This window comes from Tachypleus tridentatus, chromosome 7 (genome assembly GCF_004210375.1).
Source record: "Tachypleus tridentatus isolate NWPU-2018 chromosome 7, ASM421037v1, whole genome shotgun sequence".
Taxonomy (NCBI): domain Eukaryota; kingdom Metazoa; phylum Arthropoda; class Merostomata; order Xiphosura; family Limulidae; genus Tachypleus; species Tachypleus tridentatus.
In genome coordinates this window covers 95,118,944-95,142,271 of record NC_134831.1, presented here as the reverse complement: position 1 = coordinate 95,142,271, position 23,328 = coordinate 95,118,944, and the positions used below count along the sequence as shown (strand labels likewise).

Below are 23,328 nucleotides of genomic sequence, written 5' to 3'. Positions count from 1 at the left end.
TGTTTCATTATTAGAACCTGTATTGTTATAATTACACTGTTATTCATGTTTCATTATTAGAACCTGTATTGTTATAATTACACTGTTATTCATGTTTCATTATTAGAACCTGTATTGTTATAATTACACTGTTATTCATGTTTCATTATTAGAACCTGTATTGTTATAATTACACTTTATTCATGTTTCATTATTAGAACCTGTATTGTTATAATTACACTGTTATTCATGTTTCATTATTAGAACCTGTATTGTTATAATTACACTGTTATTCATGTTTCATTATTAGAACCTGTATTGTTATAATTACACTTGTTATTCATGTTTCATTATTAGAACCTGTATTGTTATAATTACACTGTTATTCATGTTTCATTATTAGAACCTGTATTGTTATAATTACACTGTTATTCATGTTTCATTATTAGAACCTGTATTGTTATAATTACACTGTTATTCATGTTTCATTATTAGAACCTGTATTGTTATAATTACACTGTTATTCATGTTTCATTATTAGAACCTGTATTGTTATAATTACACTGTTATTCATGTTTCATTATTAGAACCTGTATTGTTATAATTACACTGTTATTCATGTTTCATTATTAGAACCTGTATTGTTATAATTACACTGTTATTCATGTTTCATTATTAGAACCTGTATTGTTATAATTACACTGTTATTCATGTTTCATTATTAGAACCTGTATTGTTATAATTACACTGTTATTCATGTTTCATTATTAGAACCTGTATTGTTATAATTACACTGTTATTCATGTTTCATTATTAGAACCTGTATTGTTATAATTACACTGTTATTCATGTTTCATTATTAGAACCTGTATTGTTATAATTACACTGTTATTCATGTTTCATTATTAGAACCTGTATTGTTATTAATTACACTGTTATTCATGTTTCATTATTAGAACCTGTATTGTTATAATTACACTGTTATTCATGTTTCATTATTAGAACCTGTATTGTTATAATTACACTGTTATTCATGTTTCATTATTAGAACCTGTATTGTTATAATTACACTGTTATTCATGTTTCATTATTAGAACCTGTATTGTTATAATTACACTTATTCATGTTTCATTATTAGAACCTGTATTGTTATAATTACACTGTTATTCATGTTTCATTATTAGAACCTGTATTGTTATGATTACACTGTTATTCATGTTTCATTATTAGAACCTGTATTGTTATAATTACACTGTTATTCATGTTTCATTATTAGAACCTGTATTGTTATGATTACATGTTTCATTATTAGAACCTGTATTCATGTTTCATTATTAGAACCTGTATTGTTATAATTACACTGTTATTCATGTTTCATTATTAGAACCTGTATTGTTATAATTACACTGTTATTCATGTTTCATTATTAGAACCTGTATTGTTATAATTACACTGTTATTCATGTTTCATTATTAGAACCTGTATTGTTATAATTACACTGTTATTCATGTTTCATTATTAGAACCTGTATTGTTATAATTACACTGTTATTCATGTTTCATTATTAGAACCTGTATTGTTATAATTACACTGTTATTCATGTTTCATTATTAGAACCTGTATTGTTATGATTACACTGTTATTCATGTTTCATTATTAGAACCTGTATTGTTATGATTACACTGTTATTCATGTTTCATTATTAGAACCTGTATTGTTATGATTACACTGTTATTCATGTTTCATTATTAGAACCTGTATTGTTATAATTACACTGTTATTCATGTTTCATTATTAGAACCTGTATTGTTATGATTACACTGTTATTCATGTTTCATTATTAGAACCTGTATTGTTATGATTACACTTGTTATTCATGTTTCATTATTAGAACCTGTATTGTTATAATTACACTGTTATTCATGTTTCATTATTAGAACCTGTATTGTTATAATTACACTGTTATTCATGTTTCATTATTAGAACCTGTATTGTTATAATTACACTGTTATTCATGTTTCATTATTAGAACCTGTATTGTTATACACTGTTATTCACATTATTAGAACCTGTATTGTTATTTACATGTTATTCATTTTCATTAGAACCTGTATTGTTATGATTACACTGTTATTCATGTTTCATTATTAGAACCTGTATTGTTATAATTACACTGTTATTCATGTTTCATTATTAGAACCTGTATTGTTATAATTACACTGTTATTCATGTTTCATTATTAGAACCTGTATTGTTATAATTACACTGTTATTCATGTTTCATTATTAGAACCTGTATTGTTATAATTACACTGTTATTCATGTTTCATTATTAGAACCTGTATTGTTATAATTACACTGTTATTCATGTTTCATTATTAGAACCTGTATTGTTATAATTACACTGTTATTCATGTTTCATTATTAGAACCTGTATTGTTATAATTACACTGTTATTCATGTTTCATTATTAGAACCTGTATTGTTATAATTACACTTGTTATTCATGTTTCATTATTAGAACCTGTATTGTTATAATTACACTGTTATTCATGTTTCATTATTAGAACCTGTATTGTTATAATTACACTGTTATTCATGTTTCATTATTAGAACCTGTATTGTTATAATTACACTGTTATTCATGTTTCATTATTAGAACCTGTATTGTTATAATTACACTGTTATTCATGTTTCATTATTAGAACCTGTATTGTTATAATTACACTGTTATTCATGTTTCATTATTAGAACCTGTATTGTTATAATTACACTGTTATTCATGTTTCATTATTAGAACCTGTATTGTTATAATTACACTGTTATTCATGTTTCATTATTAGAACCTGTATTGTTATGATTACACTGTTATTCATGTTTCATTATTAGAACCTGTATTGTTATAATTACACTGTTATTCATGTTTCATTATTAGAACCTGTATTGTTATAATTACACTGTTATTCATGTTTCATTATTAGAACCTGTATTGTTATAATTACACTGTTATTCATGTTTCATTATTAGAACCTGTATTGTTATGATTACACTGTTATTCATGTTTCATTATTAGAACCTGTATTGTTATAATTACACTGTTATTCATGTTTCATTATTAGAACCTGTATTGTTATGATTACACTGTTATTCATGTTTCATTATTAGAACCTGTATTGTTATAATTACACTGTTATTCATGTTTCATTATTAGAACCTGTATTGTTATAATTACACTGTTATTCATGTTTCATTATTAGAACCTGTATTGTTATAATTACACTGTTATTCATGTTTCATTATTAGAACCTGTATTGTTATAATTACACTGTTATTCATGTTTCATTATTAGAACCTGTATTGTTATAATTACACTGTTATTCATGTTTCATTATTAGAACCTGTATTGTTATAATTACACTGTTATTCATGTTTCATTATTAGAACCTGTATTGTTATAATTACACTGTTATTCATGTTTCATTATTAGAACCTGTATTGTTATAATTACACTGTTATTCATGTTTCATTATTAGAACCTGTATTGTTATAATTACACTGTTATTCATGTTTCATTATTAGAACCTGTATTGTTATAATTACACTGTTATTCATGTTTCATTATTAGAACCTGTATTGTTATAATTACACTGTTATTCATGTTTCATTATTAGAACCTGTATTGTTATAATTACACTGTTATTCATGTTTCATTATTAGAACCTGTATTGTTATAATTACACTGTTATTCATGTTTCATTATTAGAACCTGTATTGTTATAATTACACTGTTATTCATGTTTCATTATTAGAACCTGTATTGTTATAATTACACTGTTATTCATGTTTCATTATTAGAACCTGTATTGTTATGATTACACTGTTATTCATGTTTCATTATTAGAACCTGTATTGTTATAATTACACTGTTATTCATGTTTCATTATTAGAACCTGTATTGTTATAATTACACTGTTATTCATGTTTCATTATTAGAACCTGTATTGTTATAATTACACTGTTATTCATGTTTCATTATTAGAACCTGTATTGTTATAATTACACTGTTATTCATGTTTCATTATTAGAACCTGTATTGTTATAATTACACTGTTATTCATGTTTCATTATTAGAACCTGTATTGTTATAATTACACTGTTATTCATGTTTCATTATTAGAACCTGTATTGTTATAATTACACTGTTATTCATGTTTCATTATTAGAACCTGTATTGTTATAATTACACTGTTATTCATGTTTCATTATTAGAACCTGTATTGTTATAATTACACTGTTATTCATGTTTCATTATTAGAACCTGTATTGTTATAATTACACTGTTATTCATGTTTCATTATTAGAACCTGTATTGTTATAATTACACTGTTATTCATGTTTCATTATTAGAACCTGTATTGTTATAATTACACTGTTATTCATGTTTCATTATTAGAACCTGTATTGTTATAATTACACTGTTATTCATGTTTCATTATTAGAACCTGTATTGTTATAATTACACTGTTATTCATGTTTCATTATTAGAACCTGTATTGTTATAATTACACTGTTATTCATGTTTCATTATTAGAACCTGTATTGTTATAATTACACTGTTATTCATGTTTCATTATTAGAACCTGTATTGTTATAATTACACTGTTATTCATGTTTCATTATTAGAACCTGTATTGTTATAATTACACTGTTATTCATGTTTCATTATTAGAACCTGTATTGTTATAATTACACTGTTATTCATGTTTCATTATTAGAACCTGTATTGTTATAATTACACTGTTATTCATGTTTCATTATTAGAACCTGTATTGTTATAATTACACTGTTATTCATGTTTCATTATTAGAACCTGTATTGTTATAATTACACTGTTATTCATGTTTCATTATTAGAACCTGTATTGTTATAATTACACTGTTATTCATGTTTCATTATTAGAACCTGTATTGTTATAATTACACTGTTATTCATGTTTCATTATTAGAACCTGTATTGTTATAATTACACTGTTATTCATGTTTCATTATTAGAACCTGTATTGTTATAATTACACTGTTATTCATGTTTCATTATTAGAACCTGTATTGTTATAATTACACTGTTATTCATGTTTCATTATTAGAACCTGTATTGTTATAATTACACTGTTATTCATGTTTCATTATTAGAACCTGTATTGTTATAATTACACTGTTATTCATGTTTCATTATTAGAACCTGTATTGTTATAATTACACTGTTATTCATGTTTCATTATTAGAACCTGTATTGTTATAATTACACTGTTATTCATGTTTCATTATTAGAACCTGTATTGTTATAATTACACTGTTATTCATGTTTCATTATTAGAACCTGTATTGTTATAATTACACTGTTATTCATGTTTCATTATTAGAACCTGTATTGTTATAATTACACTGTTATTCATGTTTCATTATTAGAACCTGTATTGTTATAATTACACTGTTATTCATGTTTCATTATTAGAACCTGTATTGTTATAATTACACTGTTATTCATGTTTCATTATTAGAACCTGTATTGTTATAATTACACTGTTATTCATGTTTCATTATTAGAACCTGTATTGTTATAATTACACTGTTATTCATGTTTCATTATTAGAACCTGTATTGTTATAATTACACTGTTATTCATGTTTCATTATTAGAACCTGTATTGTTATAATTACACTGTTATTCATGTTTCATTATTAGAACCTGTATTGTTATAATTACACTGTTATTCATGTTTCATTATTAGAACCTGTATTGTTATAATTACACTGTTATTCATGTTTCATTATTAGAACCTGTATTGTTATAATTACACTGTTATTCATGTTTCATTATTAGAACCTGTATTGTTATGATTACACTGTTATTCATGTTTCATTATTAGAACCTGTATTGTTATAATTACACTGTTATTCATGTTTCATTATTAGAACCTGTATTGTTATAATTACACTGTTATTCATGTTTCATTATTAGAACCTGTATTGTTATAATTACACTGTTATTCATGTTTCATTATTAGAACCTGTATTGTTATAATTACACTGTTATTCATGTTTCATTATTAGAACCTGTATTGTTATAATTACACTGTTATTCATGTTTCATTATTAGAACCTGTATTGTTATAATTACACTGTTATTCATGTTTCATTATTAGAACCTGTATTGTTATAATTACACTGTTATTCATGTTTCATTATTAGAACCTGTATTGTTATAATTACACTGTTATTCATGTTTCATTATTAGAACCTGTATTGTTATAATTACACTGTTATTCATGTTTCATTATTAGAACCTGTATTGTTATGATTACACTGTTATTCATGTTTCATTATTAGAACCTGTATTGTTATGATTACATGTTATTCATGTTTCATTATTAGAATTGTTATAATTACCTGTATTGTTATAATTACACTGTTATTCATGTTTCATTATTAGAACCTGTATTGTTATAATTACACTGTTATTCATGTTTCATTATTAGAACCTGTATTGTTATAATTACACTGTTATTCATGTTTCATTATTAGAACCTGTATTGTTATAATTACACTGTTATTCATGTTTCATTATTAGAACCTGTATTGTTATAATTACACTGTTATTCATGTTTCATTATTAGAACCTGTATTGTTATAATTACACTGTTATTCATGTTTCATTATTAGAACCTGTATTGTTATAATTACACTGTTATTCATGTTTCATTATTAGAACCTGTATTGTTATAATTACACTGTTATTCATGTTTCATTATTAGAACCTGTATTGTTATAATTACACTGTTATTCATGTTTCATTATTAGAACCTGTATTGTTATAATTACACTGTTATTCATGTTTCATTATTAGAACCTGTATTGTTATAATTACACTGTTATTCATGTTTCATTATTAGAACCTGTATTGTTATAATTACACTGTTATTCATGTTTCATTATTAGAACCTGTATTGTTATAATTACACTGTTATTCATGTTTCATTATTAGAACCTGTATTGTTATAATTACACTTATTAGAACCTTATTCATGTTTCATTATTAGAACCTGTATTGTTATAATTACACTGTTATTCATGTTTCATTATTAGAACCTGTATTGTTATAATTACACTGTTATTCATGTTTCATTATTAGAACCTGTATTGTTATATTACACTATTCACATTATTAGAACCTTATTCATGTTTCATTATTAGAACCTGTATTGTTATAATTACACTGTTATTCATGTTTCATTATTAGAACCTGTATTGTTATAATTACACTGTTATTCATGTTTCATTATTAGAACCTGTATTGTTATAATTACACTGTTATTCATGTTTCATTATTAGAACCTGTATTGTTATAATTACACTGTTATTCATGTTTCATTATTAGAACCTGTATTGTTATAATTACACTGTTATTCATGTTTCATTATTAGAACCTGTATTGTTATAATTACACTGTTATTCATGTTTCATTATTAGAACCTGTATTGTTATAATTACACTGTTATTCATGTTTCATTATTAGAACCTGTATTGTTATAATTACACTGTTATTCATGTTTCATTATTAGAACCTGTATTGTTATAATTACACTGTTATTCATGTTTCATTATTAGAACCTGTATTGTTATAATTACACTGTTATTCATGTTTCATTATTAGAACCTGTATTGTTATAATTACACTGTTATTCATGTTTCATTATTAGAACCTGTATTGTTATAATTACACTGTTATTCATGTTTCATTATTAGAACCTGTATTGTTATAATTACACTGTTATTCATGTTTCATTATTAGAACCTGTATTGTTATAATTACACTGTTATTCATGTTTCATTATTAGAACCTGTATTGTTATAATTACACTGTTATTCATGTTTCATTATTAGAACCTGTATTGTTATAATTACACTGTTATTCATGTTTCATTATTAGAACCTGTATTGTTATAATTACACTGTTATTCATGTTTCATTATTAGAACCTGTATTGTTATAATTACACTGTTATTCATGTTTCATTATTAGAACCTGTATTGTTATAATTACACTGTTATTCATGTTTCATTATTAGAACCTGTATTGTTATAATTACACTGTTATTCATGTTTCATTATTAGAACCTGTATTGTTATAATTACACTGTTATTCATGTTTCATTATTAGAACCTGTATTGTTATAATTACACTGTTATTCATGTTTCATTATTAGAACCTGTATTGTTATAATTACACTGTTATTCATGTTTCATTATTAGAACCTGTATTGTTATAATTACACTGTTATTCATGTTTCATTATTAGAACCTGTATTGTTATAATTACACTGTTATTATTAGAACATTGTTATCATTATTCATGAACCTGTATTGTTATAATTACACTGTTATTCATGTTTCATTATTAGAACCTGTATTGTTATAATTACACTGTTATTCATGTTTCATTATTAGAACCTGTATTGTTATAATTACACTGTTATTCATGTTTCATTATTAGAACCTGTATTGTTATAATTACACTGTTATTCATGTTTCATTATTAGAACCTGTATTGTTATAATTACACTGTTATTCATGTTTCATTATTAGAACCTGTATTGTTATAATTACACTTGTTATTCATGTTTCATTATTAGAACCTGTATTGTTATAATTACACTGTTATTCATGTTTCATTATTAGAACCTGTATTGTTATAATTACACTGTTATTCATGTTTCATTATTAGAACCTGTATTGTTATAATTACACTGTTATTCATGTTTCATTATTAGAACCTGTATTGTTATAATTACACTGTTATTCATGTTTCATTATTAGAACCTGTATTGTTATAATTACACTGTTATTCATGTTTCATTATTAGAACCTGTATTGTTATAATTACACTGTTATTCATGTTTCATTATTAGAACCTGTATTGTTATAATTACACTGTTATTCATGTTTCATTATTAGAACCTGTATTGTTATGATTACACTTGTTATTCATGTTTCATTATTAGAACCTGTATTGTTATGATTACACTGTTATTCATGTTTCATTATTAGAACCTGTATTGTTATGATTACACTGTTATTCATGTTTCATTATTAGAACCTGTATTGTTATAATTACACTGTTATTCATGTTTCATTATTAGAACCTGTATTGTTATAATTACACTGTTATTCATGTTTCATTATTAGAACCTGTATTGTTATAATTACACTGTTATTCATGTTTCATTATTAGAACCTGTATTGTTATAATTACACTGTTATTCATGTTTCATTATTAGAACCTGTATTGTTATAATTACACTGTTATTCATGTTTCATTATTAGAACCTGTATTGTTATAATTACACTGTTATTCATGTTTCATTATTAGAACCTGTATTGTTATAATTACACTGTTATTCATGTTTCATTATTAGAACCTGTATTGTTATAATTACACTGTTATTCATGTTTCATTATTAGAACCTGTATTGTTATAATTACACTGTTATTCATGTTTCATTATTAGAACCTGTATTGTTATAATTACACTGTTATTCATGTTTCATTATTAGAACCTGTATTGTTATAATTACACTGTTATTCATGTTTCATTATTAGAACCTGTATTGTTATAATTACACTGTTATTCATGTTTCATTATTAGAACCTGTATTGTTATAATTACACTGTTATTCATGTTTCATTATTAGAACCTGTATTGTTATAATTACACTGTTATTCATGTTTCATTATTAGAACCTGTATTGTTATAATTACACTGTTATTCATGTTTCATTATTAGAACCTGTATTGTTATAATTACACTGTTATTCATGTTTCATTATTAGAACCTGTATTGTTATAATTACACTGTTATTCATGTTTCATTATTAGAACCTGTATTGTTATAATTACACTGTTATTCATGTTTCATTATTAGAACCTGTATTGTTATAATTACACTGTTATTCATGTTTCATTATTAGAACCTGTATTGTTATAATTACACTGTTATTCATGTTTCATTATTAGAACCTGTATTGTTATGATTACACTGTTATTCATGTTTCATTATTAGAACCTGTATTGTTATGATTACATTGTTATTCATGTTTCATTATTAGAACCTGTATTGTTATGATTACAAGTTTCATTATTACCTGTAACCTGTATTCATTCAAGTTTCATTATTAGAACCTGTATTGTTATAATTACACTGTTATTCATGTTTCATTATTAGAACCTGTATTGTTATAATTACACTGTTATTCATGTTTCATTATTAGAACCTGTATTGTTATAATTACATTGTTATTCATGTTTCATTATTAGAACCTGTATTGTTATGATTACATTGTTATTCAAGTTTCATTATTAGAACCTGTATTGTTATGATTACATTGTTATTCAAGTTTCATTATTAGAACCTGTATTGTTATAATTACATTGTTATTCATGTTTCATTATTAGAACCTGTATTGTTATAATTACACTGTTATTCATGTTTCATTATTAGAACCTGTATTGTTATAATTACACTGTTATTCATGTTTCATTATTAGAACCTGTATTGTTATAATTACACTGCTATTCATGTTTCATTATTAGAACCTGTATTGTTATAATTACACTGTTATTCATGTTTCATTATTAGAACCTGTATTGTTATGATTACACTTTTATTCATGTTTCATTATTAGAACCTGTATTGTTATGATTACATTGTTATTCAAGTTTCATTATTAGAACCTGTATTGTTATAATTACACTGTTATTCATGTTTCATTATTAGAACCTGTATTGTTATGATTACATTGTTATTCAAGTTTCATTATTAGAACCTGTATTGTTATGATTACATTGTTATTCAAGTTTCATTATTAGAACCTGTATTGTTATAATTACACTGTTATTCATGTTTCATTATTAGAACCTGTATTGTTATAATTACACTGTTATTCATGTTTCATTATTAGAACCTGTATTGTTATAATTACACTGTTATTCATGTTTCATTATTAGAACCTGTATTGTTATAATTACACTGTTATTCATGTTTCATTATTAGAACCTGTATTGTTATAATTACACTGTTATTCATGTTTCATTATTAGAACCTGTATTGTTATGATTACACTTTATTCATGTTTCATTATTAGAACCTGTATTGTTATGATTACACTGTTATTCATGTTTCATTATTAGAACCTGTATTGTTATGATTACATTGTTATTCAAGTTTCATTATTAGAACCTGTATTGTTATAATTACACTGTTATTCATGTTTCATTATTAGAACCTGTATTGTTATAATTACACTGTTATTCATGTTTCATTATTAGAACCTGTATTGTTATGATTACACTGTTATTCATGTTTCATTATTAGAACCTGTATTGTTATAATTACACTGTTATTCATGTTTCATTATTAGAACCTGTATTGTTATGATTACACTTTTATTCATGTTTCATTATTAGAACCTGTATTGTTATAATTACACTGTTATTCATGTTTCATTATTAGAACCTGTATTGTTATAATTACACTGTTATTCATGTTTCATTATTAGAACCTGTATTGTTATAATTACACTGCTATTCATGTTTCATTATTAGAACCTGTATTGTTATAATTACACTTTTATTCATGTTTCATTATTAGAACCTGTATTGTTATAATTACACTGTTATTCATGTTTCATTATTAGAACCTGTATTGTTATAATTACACTGCTATTCATGTTTCATTATTAGAACCTGTATTGTTATAATTACACTGCTATTCATGTTTCATTATTAGAACCTGTATTGTTATAATTACACTGTTATTCATGTTTCATTATTAGAACCTGTATTGTTATAATTACACTCTTATTCATGTTTCATTATTAGAACCTGTATTGTTATAATTACACTGTTATTCATGTTTCATTATTAGAACCTGTATTGTTATAATTACACTGTTATTCATGTTTCATTATTAGAACCTGTATTGTTATAATTACACTCTTATTCATGTTTCATTATTAGAACCTGTATTGTTATAATTACACTGCTATTCATGTTTCATTATTAAAACCTGTATTGTTATAATTACACTGCTATTCATGTTTCATTATTAGAACCTGTATTGTTATAATTACACTGCTATTCATGTTTCATTATTAGAACCTGTATTGTTATGATTACATTGTTATTCAAGTTTCATTATTAGAACCTGTATTGTTATAATTACACTCTTATTCATGTTTCATTATTAGAACCTGTATTGTTATAATTACACTGTTATTCATGTTTCATTATTAGAACCTGTATTGTTATAATTACATTGTTATTCATGTTTCATTATTAGAACCTGTATTGTTATGATTACATTGTTATTCAAGTTTCATTATTAGAACCTGTATTGTTATAATTACACTGTTATTCATGTTTCATTATTAGAACCTGTATTGTTATGATTACACTATTCATGTTTTCATTATTAGAACCTGTATTGTTATGATTACATTGTTATTCATGTTTCATTATTAGAACCTGTATTGTTATGATTACACTGTTATTCATGTTTCATTATTAGAACCTGTATTGTTATGATTACATTGTTATTCAAGTTTCATTATTAGAACCTGTATTGTTATAATTACACTGTTATTCATGTTTCATTATTAGAACCTGTATTGTTATGATTACACTGTTATTCATGTTTCATTATTAGAACCTGTATTGTTATGATTACACTGTTATTCATGTTTCATTATTAGAACCTGTATTGTTATAATTACACTGTTATTCATGTTTCATTATTAGAACCTGTATTGTTATAATTACACTGTTATTCATGTTTCATTATTAGAACCTGTATTGTTATAATTACACTGTTATTCATGTTTCATTATTAGAACCTGTATTGTTATAATTACACTGTTATTCATGTTTCATTATTAGAACCTGTATTGTTATAATTACACTGTTATTCATGTTTCATTATTAGAACCTGTATTGTTATAATTACACTGTTATTCATGTTTCATTATTAGAACCTGTATTGTTATAATTACACTGTTATTCATGTTTCATTATTAGAACCTGTATTGTTATAATTACACTGCTATTCATGTTTCATTATTAGAACCTGTATTGTTATGATTACACTTTTATTCATGTTTCATTATTAGAACCTGTATTGTTATAATTACACTGCTATTCATGTTTCATTATTAGAACCTGTATTGTTATAATTACACTGCTATTCATGTTTCATTATTAGAACCTGTATTGTTATAATTACACTGCTATTCATGTTTCATTATTAGAACCTGTATTGTTATGATTACATTGTAAGTATTCTTTTTAAAATTAGTTTTTTATATGACATTAATCTCAAGACTTGTTGTTAGCATGACACTATTATTCAAGTTTCATCATTACTATTTGTGTTGTTAGCATGACACTATTATTCAAGTTTCATCATTACTATTTGTGTTGTTAGCATGACACTATTATTCAAGTTTCATTATTAGAACCTGTATTGTTAAAATTACACTGTTATTCATGTTTCATTATTAGAACCTGTATTGTTATAATTACACTTTTATTCATGTTTCATTATTACAACCTGTATTGTTATGATTACATTGTTATTCAAGTTTCATTATTAGCACCTGTATTGTTATAATTACACTGTTATTCATGTTTCATTATTAGAACCTGTATTGTTATGATTACATTGTTATTCAAGTTTCATTATTAGAACCTGTATTGTTATAATTACATTGTTATTCATGTTTCATTATTAGAACCTGTATTGTTATAATTACACTGCTATTCATGTTTCATTATTAGAACCTGTATTGTTATAATTACACTGTTATTCATGTTTCATTATTAGAACCTGTATTGTTATGATTACACTTTTATTCATGTTTCATTATTAGAACCTGTATTGTTATGATTACACTTTTATTCATGTTTCATTATTAGAACCTGTATTGTTATGATTTCACTGTTATTCATGTTTCATTATTAGAACCTGTATTGTTATGATTACACTTTTATTCATGTTTCATTATTAGAACCTGTATTGTTATGATTTCACTGTTATTCAAGTTTCATCATAGTCTACTGCTAACTATAGCAAAACTCTTCGATCGATTAGAGATTTGACTGTCACTATTGTAACGCACTGTAAGTTTACATACACACACACATGCCCATTCCACAGAATATGAAGAAGGAATTTCTCTTTAAAAAAAAAAATGGCGGATCCTCATATCTTCATTCCAGCACGCTAGAGTTATTGTAATTATTTTGTTAGACATGGTTTCATAATCAAAAGTATTCTTTTTAAAATTAGTTTTTATATGACATTAATCTCAAGACTTTATAAATATATCTTGTGAACACGGGAGAACCTTAAGAGGTTTGCCTTTTTTCACCCCTAATTGATTCACAGGTAATAAATAAGATATTTAGCGTTGAAACTCCGGTTTTCATACCCGTGATGTGCAGAGACAATAATAGCCCACTTTATAGCATTGTGTATGAAAAGCAAAAATATGTGAAAGTTAAAAGAAAAATGAACGAGATGAAACTTATATGGATATATGTTGTATTATGTCAAGTTTGGTGTCCAATCATCTGGTTATTAAAACATACAGTTACATGTTAAACTACTAAAAAGTTAAGTATTGTGCTAAAAGGTTAAAAGTAAAGAGAAAACATAATTATTTGTTGGCTTTCGGACATATTAAAATATCAAGTTTAGATTTATACTGACAGAGCACTGAAATGTGGATACATATAAATTAATTCATTACTAATTGTAAACATATGAAGATGTGGTGATGTGGTGCTGAAATATGAATATATGTCAGCTCATTATTGATAATAATAAATATATTGTATTAATATATGCATTGTTTTATTACTCCCTCTAAAATTAAATAATAATGAAAGATATATAAAGAAGTGTCTAGGTATTTGTTAGTGCGGGATTGTTTGGTTTTATTAGTAAGGCTTCTCTGCTTGTCTTCTGTTATTGTCAGTGTCATGTTTTAGTACTGTGACGTTATGTTCAGAGAAAAAATATCTGTTTTTACACATGTGGTAATGAGTTTAAAAATGTATTTTTTTTTGTGTTCTTTTAACTTTACCTTCAAGTTATGTCCTGTTTTACCGATGTAACCATCTGTTACTGTACTTTATAAATGTTTACTCATGAGATGGGTTTGTTATACAATTTTCATAACGCGTGTTTAATTTTTATTTTAGATGTGAAAACGAATCTCGCAGTTAAGGTTATGTTTATGTAATTATCATTTCGAAATTTCTGACTGATGTATGTTAATATTTACTGTATACGGGATAGTACAAGTAATTAGGTTTTTGTTTTGTTTTCGGTTGTGTTTCTTTCTTAAACGCCTCTTGTCTGTGTTTTTTGAAATTCATTAACAGTTTTCATAACTACTTTAGTTCGGAACTGGTTAACATTAGTGTGTTAAGTGTTTAACTACTTTTCTTGGTGCATGTAATGTATGTTAAATTTGGAAGCTTTCTAGAATGTTCATTGTGTAGCTTTGTGAATAAAAATAAATTAAACAGATTTGGGAGTTTAAAAACATGAACTAGATAAAACTTATACGGACATATGTTGGACTTCGTAATGTTTAGCGTCCAACAATCACGTGACTATCAAGACGGACTATTGGAAAGAGAGGTAGTGAATGAATAGTTTAAAACCATTTGTAAAGTCATAAACAATGTTCATAATTTTATTGGATATTCAACACTGTTTCACTAAGAGAAATCTTGCCTTACAAACATGTTAACATTATTTGAAAAGGTTACTGTTTATGTTGGTGAGGGAAATAACGTAGATTTCGTGTATCTGGACTATAAGAAAACATTTGGCAATATGCAACATAAAAGGTTTGTAAAAACAATTTCTATAGGTGTGTAAGTTATCAAACTGAATACAAGAGTGGCTGGAGATAGAGAAAGGTAAAGGGTTGTTACAAATAGAGCTGAATTAATGTCATAAGTGAGGTACCTCAGTGTTCAGTGTACCTTCAACTCACTACAAGCTAAAAGATATATATTTATTCGAAAATAATGCAACGAACAAAATTACATCTTTTGGCACCAATAGCGTGGTTTCTCTAAGATCAAAATTGAAATGAGAGCATTAAACACTAAATATACGATCTGTACAGATATATTTTGTTTACTGTTGTTGTTTAAATTAAACACTAAATATACGATCTGTACAGATATATTTTGTTTAGTGTTGTTGTTTAAATTAAACACTAAATATACGATCTGTACAGATATATTTTGTTTAGTGTTGTTGTTTAAATTAAACACTAAATATACGATCTGTACAGATATATTTTGTTTAGTGTTGTTGTTTAAATTAAACACTAAATATACGATCTGTACATATATATTTTGTTTAGTGTTGTTGTTTAAATTAAACACTAAATATACGATCTGTACAGATATATTTTGTTTAGTGTTGTTGTTGTTTAAATTAAACACTAAATATACGGTCTGTACAGATATATTTTGTTTAGTGTTGTTGTATAAATTAAACACTAAATATACGATCTGTACAGATATATTTTGTTTAGTGTTGTTGTTTAAATTAAACACTAAATATACGATCTATACAGATATATTTTGTTTAGTGTTGTTGTTTAAATTAAACACTAAATATACGATCTGTACATATATATTTTGTTTAGTGTTGTTGTTTAAATCAAACACTAAATATACGATCTGTACATATATATTTTGTTTAGTGTTGTTGTTTAAATTAAACACTAAATATACGATCTGTACAGATATATTTTGTTTAGTGTTGTTGTTTAAATTAAACACTAAATATACGATCTGTACAGATATATTTTGTTTAGTGTTGTTGTTGTTTAAATTAAACACTAAATATACGATCTGTACAGATATATTTTGTTTAGTGTTGTTGTTGTTTAAATTAAACACTAAATATACGATCTGTACAGATATATTTTGTTTAGTGTTGTTGTTTAAATTAAACACTAAATATACGATCTGTACAGATATATTTTGTTTAGTGTTGTTGTTTAAATTAAACACTAAATATACGATCTGTACAGATATATTTTGTTTAGTGTTGTTGTTTAAATTAAACACTAAATATACGATCTGTACAGATATATTTTGTTTAGTGTTGTTGTTTAAATTAAACACTAAATATACGATCTGTACAGATATATTTTGTTTAGTGTTGTTGTTGTTTAAATTAAACACTAAATATACGATCTGTACAGATATATTTTGTTTAGTGTTGCTGTTTAAATTAAACACTAAATATACGATCTGTACAGATATATTTTGTTTAGTGTTGTTGTTTAAATTAAACACTAAATATACGATCTGTACAGATATATTTTGTTTAGTGTTGTTGTTTAAATTAAACACTAAATATACGATCTGTACAGATATATTTTGTTTAGTGTTGTTGTTGTTGTTTTTTTCAAATTAAACACTAAATATACGATCTACACAGATCTGATAACATAGACGAAGGAATAGCCATTACATTAGTTAAATATTCAGATGATATTAAGGTCTTGGGTGTTGGTGGCTGTGAAGAGCATCCTGCTGATTTACAAAAGGATGCAGATAATTTAAAGATTTGGACAAATAAATGATAGATGGGTTTTAATTGTACAGAATGTAAGATAATGTATGCGAGTTATCATAATTTGGATGGGAATGACCTTAATAGTATCATGAAAGAAGAGAATCTTTGTGCAATGGTTGATCAGTTTCTAAGGCTGTCCAGCAGTGTGCTCTTACTAGTGGTAGGGCAAATAGGATTTTAGGTTTTATCTACAGAAACACTGAATACAAGTTTAAAGAGGTTATAATTTCATTGTACAGGTCACTGATTATGTCATATTTAAAATACTGTATTAAGTCATGGGTTCCTTAAGTTAAGAGAGACATTTAACTGTTGGAAAGAGTTAGAGAAAGGTTACTACAATGGTTCCTGGTGGTTAGCAGTATATGAGGGCCTGGAACTTGCTGGTGATTAGGACGCTCAACTCGTAATTGAAGGTCGCGGGTTCGAATTTCCATAACAACCAACATGCTCGCCCTTTCGGCCGTGGGTTCGTAATTTTGTGACGGTCAGTCCCGCTATTCGTTGGTATACGAGTAGCCCCAGAGTTGGATGTGGGTAGGGATAACTAGCGTTCTTCCCTGTGATATTACACTGTTAAATAAGGCAGGCTTAGCACAGATAGTCCTCGTAAGCTTCGTGCAAAATTAGGAAAACAAATAAACATACGAGGAGAGATTTAAATCTCTTGAAAGAAGGTTATTTATGATTAATATGTTTCAGGTTGTAAAACTGGTTGATAATGTATTACGTGTTTCCATATTTAACAGTAGGACTAGGGAACACATGTACATTTTGGTAGGTAGGAGCCTTTCTCTTCTGAGATATTTATTTTTTCTAACAGGAAGTTTGACCTTTGGAAAGGTTTGTCATCGAATATTATGAAGGCAGTAGATTTAAGTAAGTTTAAGAAAAATTTTGATAAGTGTATAAATGATAGCTTTAAGATTTTATGTGTTGTTATTTATTTATTTATTAATAGTTGTAGTTCAGTTTAGAGGATGGTACAGCCAAGATGGACCAATAGAATACACGTTATCTCTAAACGTTATGTTACGATTACATAATACAACAGAATTGTGAGGTCCAACCACATAGAAATAAAAAGAGTTTCTGTCTATTTTTGTATGTGAATATTAATATAATTTTAGAAAACTCTAATTAATTATTTAATCCTGATTTAACCAGCCTACACTGACTCCATTGTTCATCTAATTTTGGCTACATCAAAACTTAAACGATATATAAATACTTGGTCGAAGTATCGTGAGAGATTATCATAAGTTAGGATATGAAAAATAATAAACATTTCTCTCCATACAGATCCTTACTGAAGAGAGTTGAAAGAAACCCTGATATAACTTACATATTAGAAGGAAGGTTTCTGAAAGTAGACGACTTGGGATTGTTCAGGTTAGTAATAGGAACTGTTCATAAAGTAACATGTACAGGTAGAGATTTGATTGACTAGAGCTGACACAGTGGTTTATTTATAAGATTATATCGTTAACACAAATAATACTTAAATTATATGTTGTTTTTATCAGGACCACTGCCTGTATGGGGATTGAATATCGATATGGTATTTTAAATATCAGAATTTTAGAGTGTTATACAGTGTTTTATTTTATAACAGTATCTATGTAATCACTTAGTGACAAGTTCTTAACAACAAAAAACATTATTAAAATACATGTGATGAAAATCTAACAATCTGATGAAGAAAACAAACACGCATGACAAGGAAATGAAATTAGGACTTAAACTACAGATTATTATTAAAATACATGTGATGAAAATCTAACAATCTGATGAAGAAAACAAACACGCATGACAAGGAAATGAAATTAGGACTTAAACTACAGATTATTATTAAAATACATGTGATGGAAATCTAACAATCTGATGAAGAAAACAAACACGCATGACAAGGAAATGAAATTAGGATTTAAACTACAAATTATTATTAAAATACATGTGATGAAAATCTAACAATCTGATGAAGAAAACAAACACGCATGACAAGGAAATGAAATTAGGACTTAAACTACAGATTATTATTAAAATACATGTGATGAAAATCTAACAATCTGATGAAGAAAACAAACACGCATGACAAGGAAATGAAATTAGGACTTAAACTACAGATTATTATTAAAATACATGTGATGAAAATCTAACAATCTGATGAAGAAAACAAACACGCGTGACAAGGAAATGATATTAGGACTTAAACTACAGATTAAGATAAGGAAAATTAGTCCTAGTGAGTAATTTATCTTTTCTGTAACTAGAATAGTGACAATATTTAGCTTAGCTATAGTTTATCATCTTTGGTTTTTAAATAAATAAACCAAACTTTGTTCTGTTTAATAGATCAGCTTTAGAAAGAGATTAAATATGATCACGTGGTCTATAGTAAATAGAACTTAATGTTGTTTTATCACTGAGTGGTGGTCGATCTTTTAATGATTAATTCTAGACAGTGAATCAGGCAGGTAGCAGCACTGTCTATGTAGGGATGGTTCTGATTGCTCAATAAATGGTATTTTAAATATTTCCTTATTAAGTCATCATAACTTTACAATACTATACAGTGTTTTCATTCATAACAATATCTATGTAATGACTAAGTTACAAGTTCTGGTAATGTCTGTAAAATTTGTACTCTATTGAATGTAATAATTATTTTCTAAACTACTCTATAACACACAACGTTGAAATAAGCACCAGTTAAAAAGCTCCCTCTACAAGTTTCGATATAGTCATTAGGAAAGGTATATCGATGAAATATGTAGAGCCAACATACTTTTAACTGTGTACTTATTTTAATGTTTATATATTACTTCGACATTAAGTGTCAAGAAACAATATTCAGTTATTTTCTGTTCTATCCACAGGATGCTAACAGACACCAGAATATATTCAGTTCTACTGGTAATCTTGGCATTGACCCTAAGGACATCAGAGGGATCTCTCTGTCCTCCTCCTGAAAACATCTCTCCTTGTACGTGCTCTGCCAACACGGACACCTGTTTTTATTCGTGTAAAGGAAACGAACCACTTCAAGGTCTCCATGATTTCTTTCTGTCCTGTCCAAACGTAGAGTTCAATATTTACGGAGGAGACATCGATTTTCTGGAGAATGGTTTCTTTGGGAGATTTGGTGAAGTCAAAAGCTTCAGACTCAGCCTCAGTGGTTTAAACATCCAATCACTAGGTGCCCAAGAGGTTAACAGCTCACCGTTCCAAGGTCTAGGAGTCACGGACAGGTTCTCCTTACAGATGCTCCTAGTCACACCAGGCACAAGTTGGACATGGACTCCTTTTTCAGCTGTAAAATTTGGATCACATGTAACCACAAATGTTCATTCAAACACAACTCTATTGAAAGTGTTGGACGAAGAGTTTTATCGAGCATTTTCAAATTCCAATATGGCGTCTCTCGACATGTCTGGTACTTCTCATACTAAACCCTTGGTTTTAGCTGATGTTCCAAAGGGTACATATTCAATGCTTAAGTATATCGCTTTTCGAGAAAACGCTATCGTCACCATCAACCGCTCAAATCTACCACATCCAGCCACTAATCTGGAGTTTTTAGATTTATCGTAAGTTCTTGGCAAGTTATCTATACTGACTGATTGATTATTCAATTTTAAGAACAAAGCTACACAATGAACTATCTGTTTTCTGCCCACCACAAATGTCGAAACACGGTTATAGTAGTGTATGTCTGCTTTGCCACTGGGAGGCTATTTATAGTGTGATGGATAAAATTGATAAAATAGTAATTATTGACTGCTCAGTCTAATGTCTTCCATGATGTTTGTAATATACACGTACATTGAAGAATTAGGTGCATTCTAAACTTCTGTTTGTTTCTGATGCGTCACATCCAGCTGTTCCTAATTTTAAACTGATCCACTGATAGCGGTTAGTCAAGAACATCCTCCGCCATATGTTGGGCTACTCTAAGTGAATTTGACAATAATATTTATAAACCACCCACGAGTTCAAAGTGAGAGGACCTACAGGGCTCAGACCCTCAGATATCGCTGTTGGTCACCTATGAAAAAAAAATCACTTCATTGGTAGTGACAGTTCTTCGATTAGTTAGGGGGCGCTCTTTTATAATGACCACGAGAAACAAATCTCAAAACAAGTACTGCATATTGATTAATGTTGGAAAATGTTTGGAAAGTTTAACACTTTAATATGTTAGTTAGAGTAAACGGAACACTTTGTAATGAAGTGAACATTATCATGAACACGGCCCAAAATACCACATACATATTGTTTTAACCTGCTGGTAGAGAAAAATATTTGTTAAATAGTTATTAATTACGAAATAAACAATAACTTAGTAAAAATGATGGAGTTTGTTAGACTTGGGTTCGGTTTTTATTAAGTTAACCATTACGTTATATACCCACCATGGGTATCGAAACGTGATATTTAATGTTATTAATCTATTGACTCAACCATGACTACTTGGGGGGTGGTGAGATAACTCATAAACGTTCAGTTATCTACATATGGTGGGTAGAGCACAAACACACCTTGTCTACGCCGAGTTTAACAAAAACTATGACGAACCATCCACTTTATGTTACTGATAAACTGACCACTTATGTTAGAGTTAGTTATGCACAAGCACAAACAAAGTGATGACTGATAAACAAGTAGGATATATCTAATCTTGTATTGTGCTAATTGTTAAATATTTTTACTTACTCTAACACTAATGACGAACCGTTCAGTTTTTGTTATTGTCACACACCCACACAAACTGACCAGTTATGTCTGCACGATACACAATTAGGTCATGTCTGTCATTGTATTATGGTAATTATTAAATATTTTTTACTTACTCTAACTTTGTTTTGTTATTTTCAGATACAACAGAATTAATAACCTCCCAGAAGATCTGTTCACAGAAATGCCACAACTAAAAACCTTGTCTTTAGCTTTCAATCCAACAATAACTGTTCTTCATGAGACACTCTTCAAACCTGTTTTGGAGAGAATCAACTGGCTTGACATCACTGGTAAGTTGTACAGAGAACACTTTAACCGTAACATATGTTTATTTAAAACAATGTTAGATATATAAAACTTATGGACCATCTGAATAATTAAAGACACATTTTAAAACATTTCACTATTATTCTAAAGTTGATTGTTGTTAAACACAGGATATGGCCCACATTTGGTGCCACGTGACATTCTATTCTAGTATACTACATCGCCATCTGACGGTTGTTATTTAATTAAAAATGCAATAATCGAAAAATATTAAAAATTAAACTAGTCTATTAATCACAGTAGAATAGAGCTATTGGTGTGTTTATTTAACTAAAAAATTTAAAATTTCTAAAATAATTTGTTTCTAACACGATCGGTGTTAACTTTAAAGAGTTCAAACCCTCTGGGTTACCAAAGGTTTAAAAATAGTGGTAACATAACTTTATAACAGTGAAATTATACTCTGAGATTACGACAGGTTTTCTAACAACAAAAGATGGAATTGAAGTGTTCATAAACAAAAAGTCATGTTTCAAATCACTTGTTTACTTATAACTTGGTAATTCAGTAATACGTCTTATGGTCATTTGTTTTTTTATAACTTGGTATTTCAGTAAT

The 23,328-nt window shown here is 26.9% G+C and overlaps 1 protein-coding gene and 1 long non-coding RNA gene across 3 annotated transcripts in view; one reads left to right on the top strand and one right to left on the bottom strand.

The window, feature by feature from the left end:
* The window catches only part of LOC143256235 (uncharacterized), a 37,307-nt gene that overhangs the window by 13,133 nt on the left and 846 nt on the right, over positions 1–23,328 (top strand). The window contains exons 1-4 of one of the 2 annotated variants that reach the window (XM_076513157.1): positions 15,919–15,947; positions 19,006–19,095; positions 20,583–21,293; positions 22,582–22,733. In XM_076513157.1, the coding sequence (XP_076369272.1) occupies positions 15,934–15,947; positions 19,006–19,095; positions 20,583–21,293; positions 22,582–22,733 (967 nt within the window). In that variant the 5' untranslated portion in view covers positions 15,919–15,933. Of the gene's footprint in view, positions 1–15,918; positions 15,948–19,005; positions 19,096–20,582; positions 21,294–22,581; positions 22,734–23,328 lie in introns of those variants that run through there. The other variant, XM_076513159.1, reaches the window with a different exon arrangement.
* On the bottom strand, positions 21,111–22,693 carry LOC143256237 (uncharacterized). The gene is made up of 2 exons (XR_013031216.1): positions 22,557–22,693; positions 21,111–21,751 (listed from the first exon to the last, which is right to left on the bottom strand). It is a non-coding gene; the product is annotated as an uncharacterized LOC143256237 (long non-coding RNA).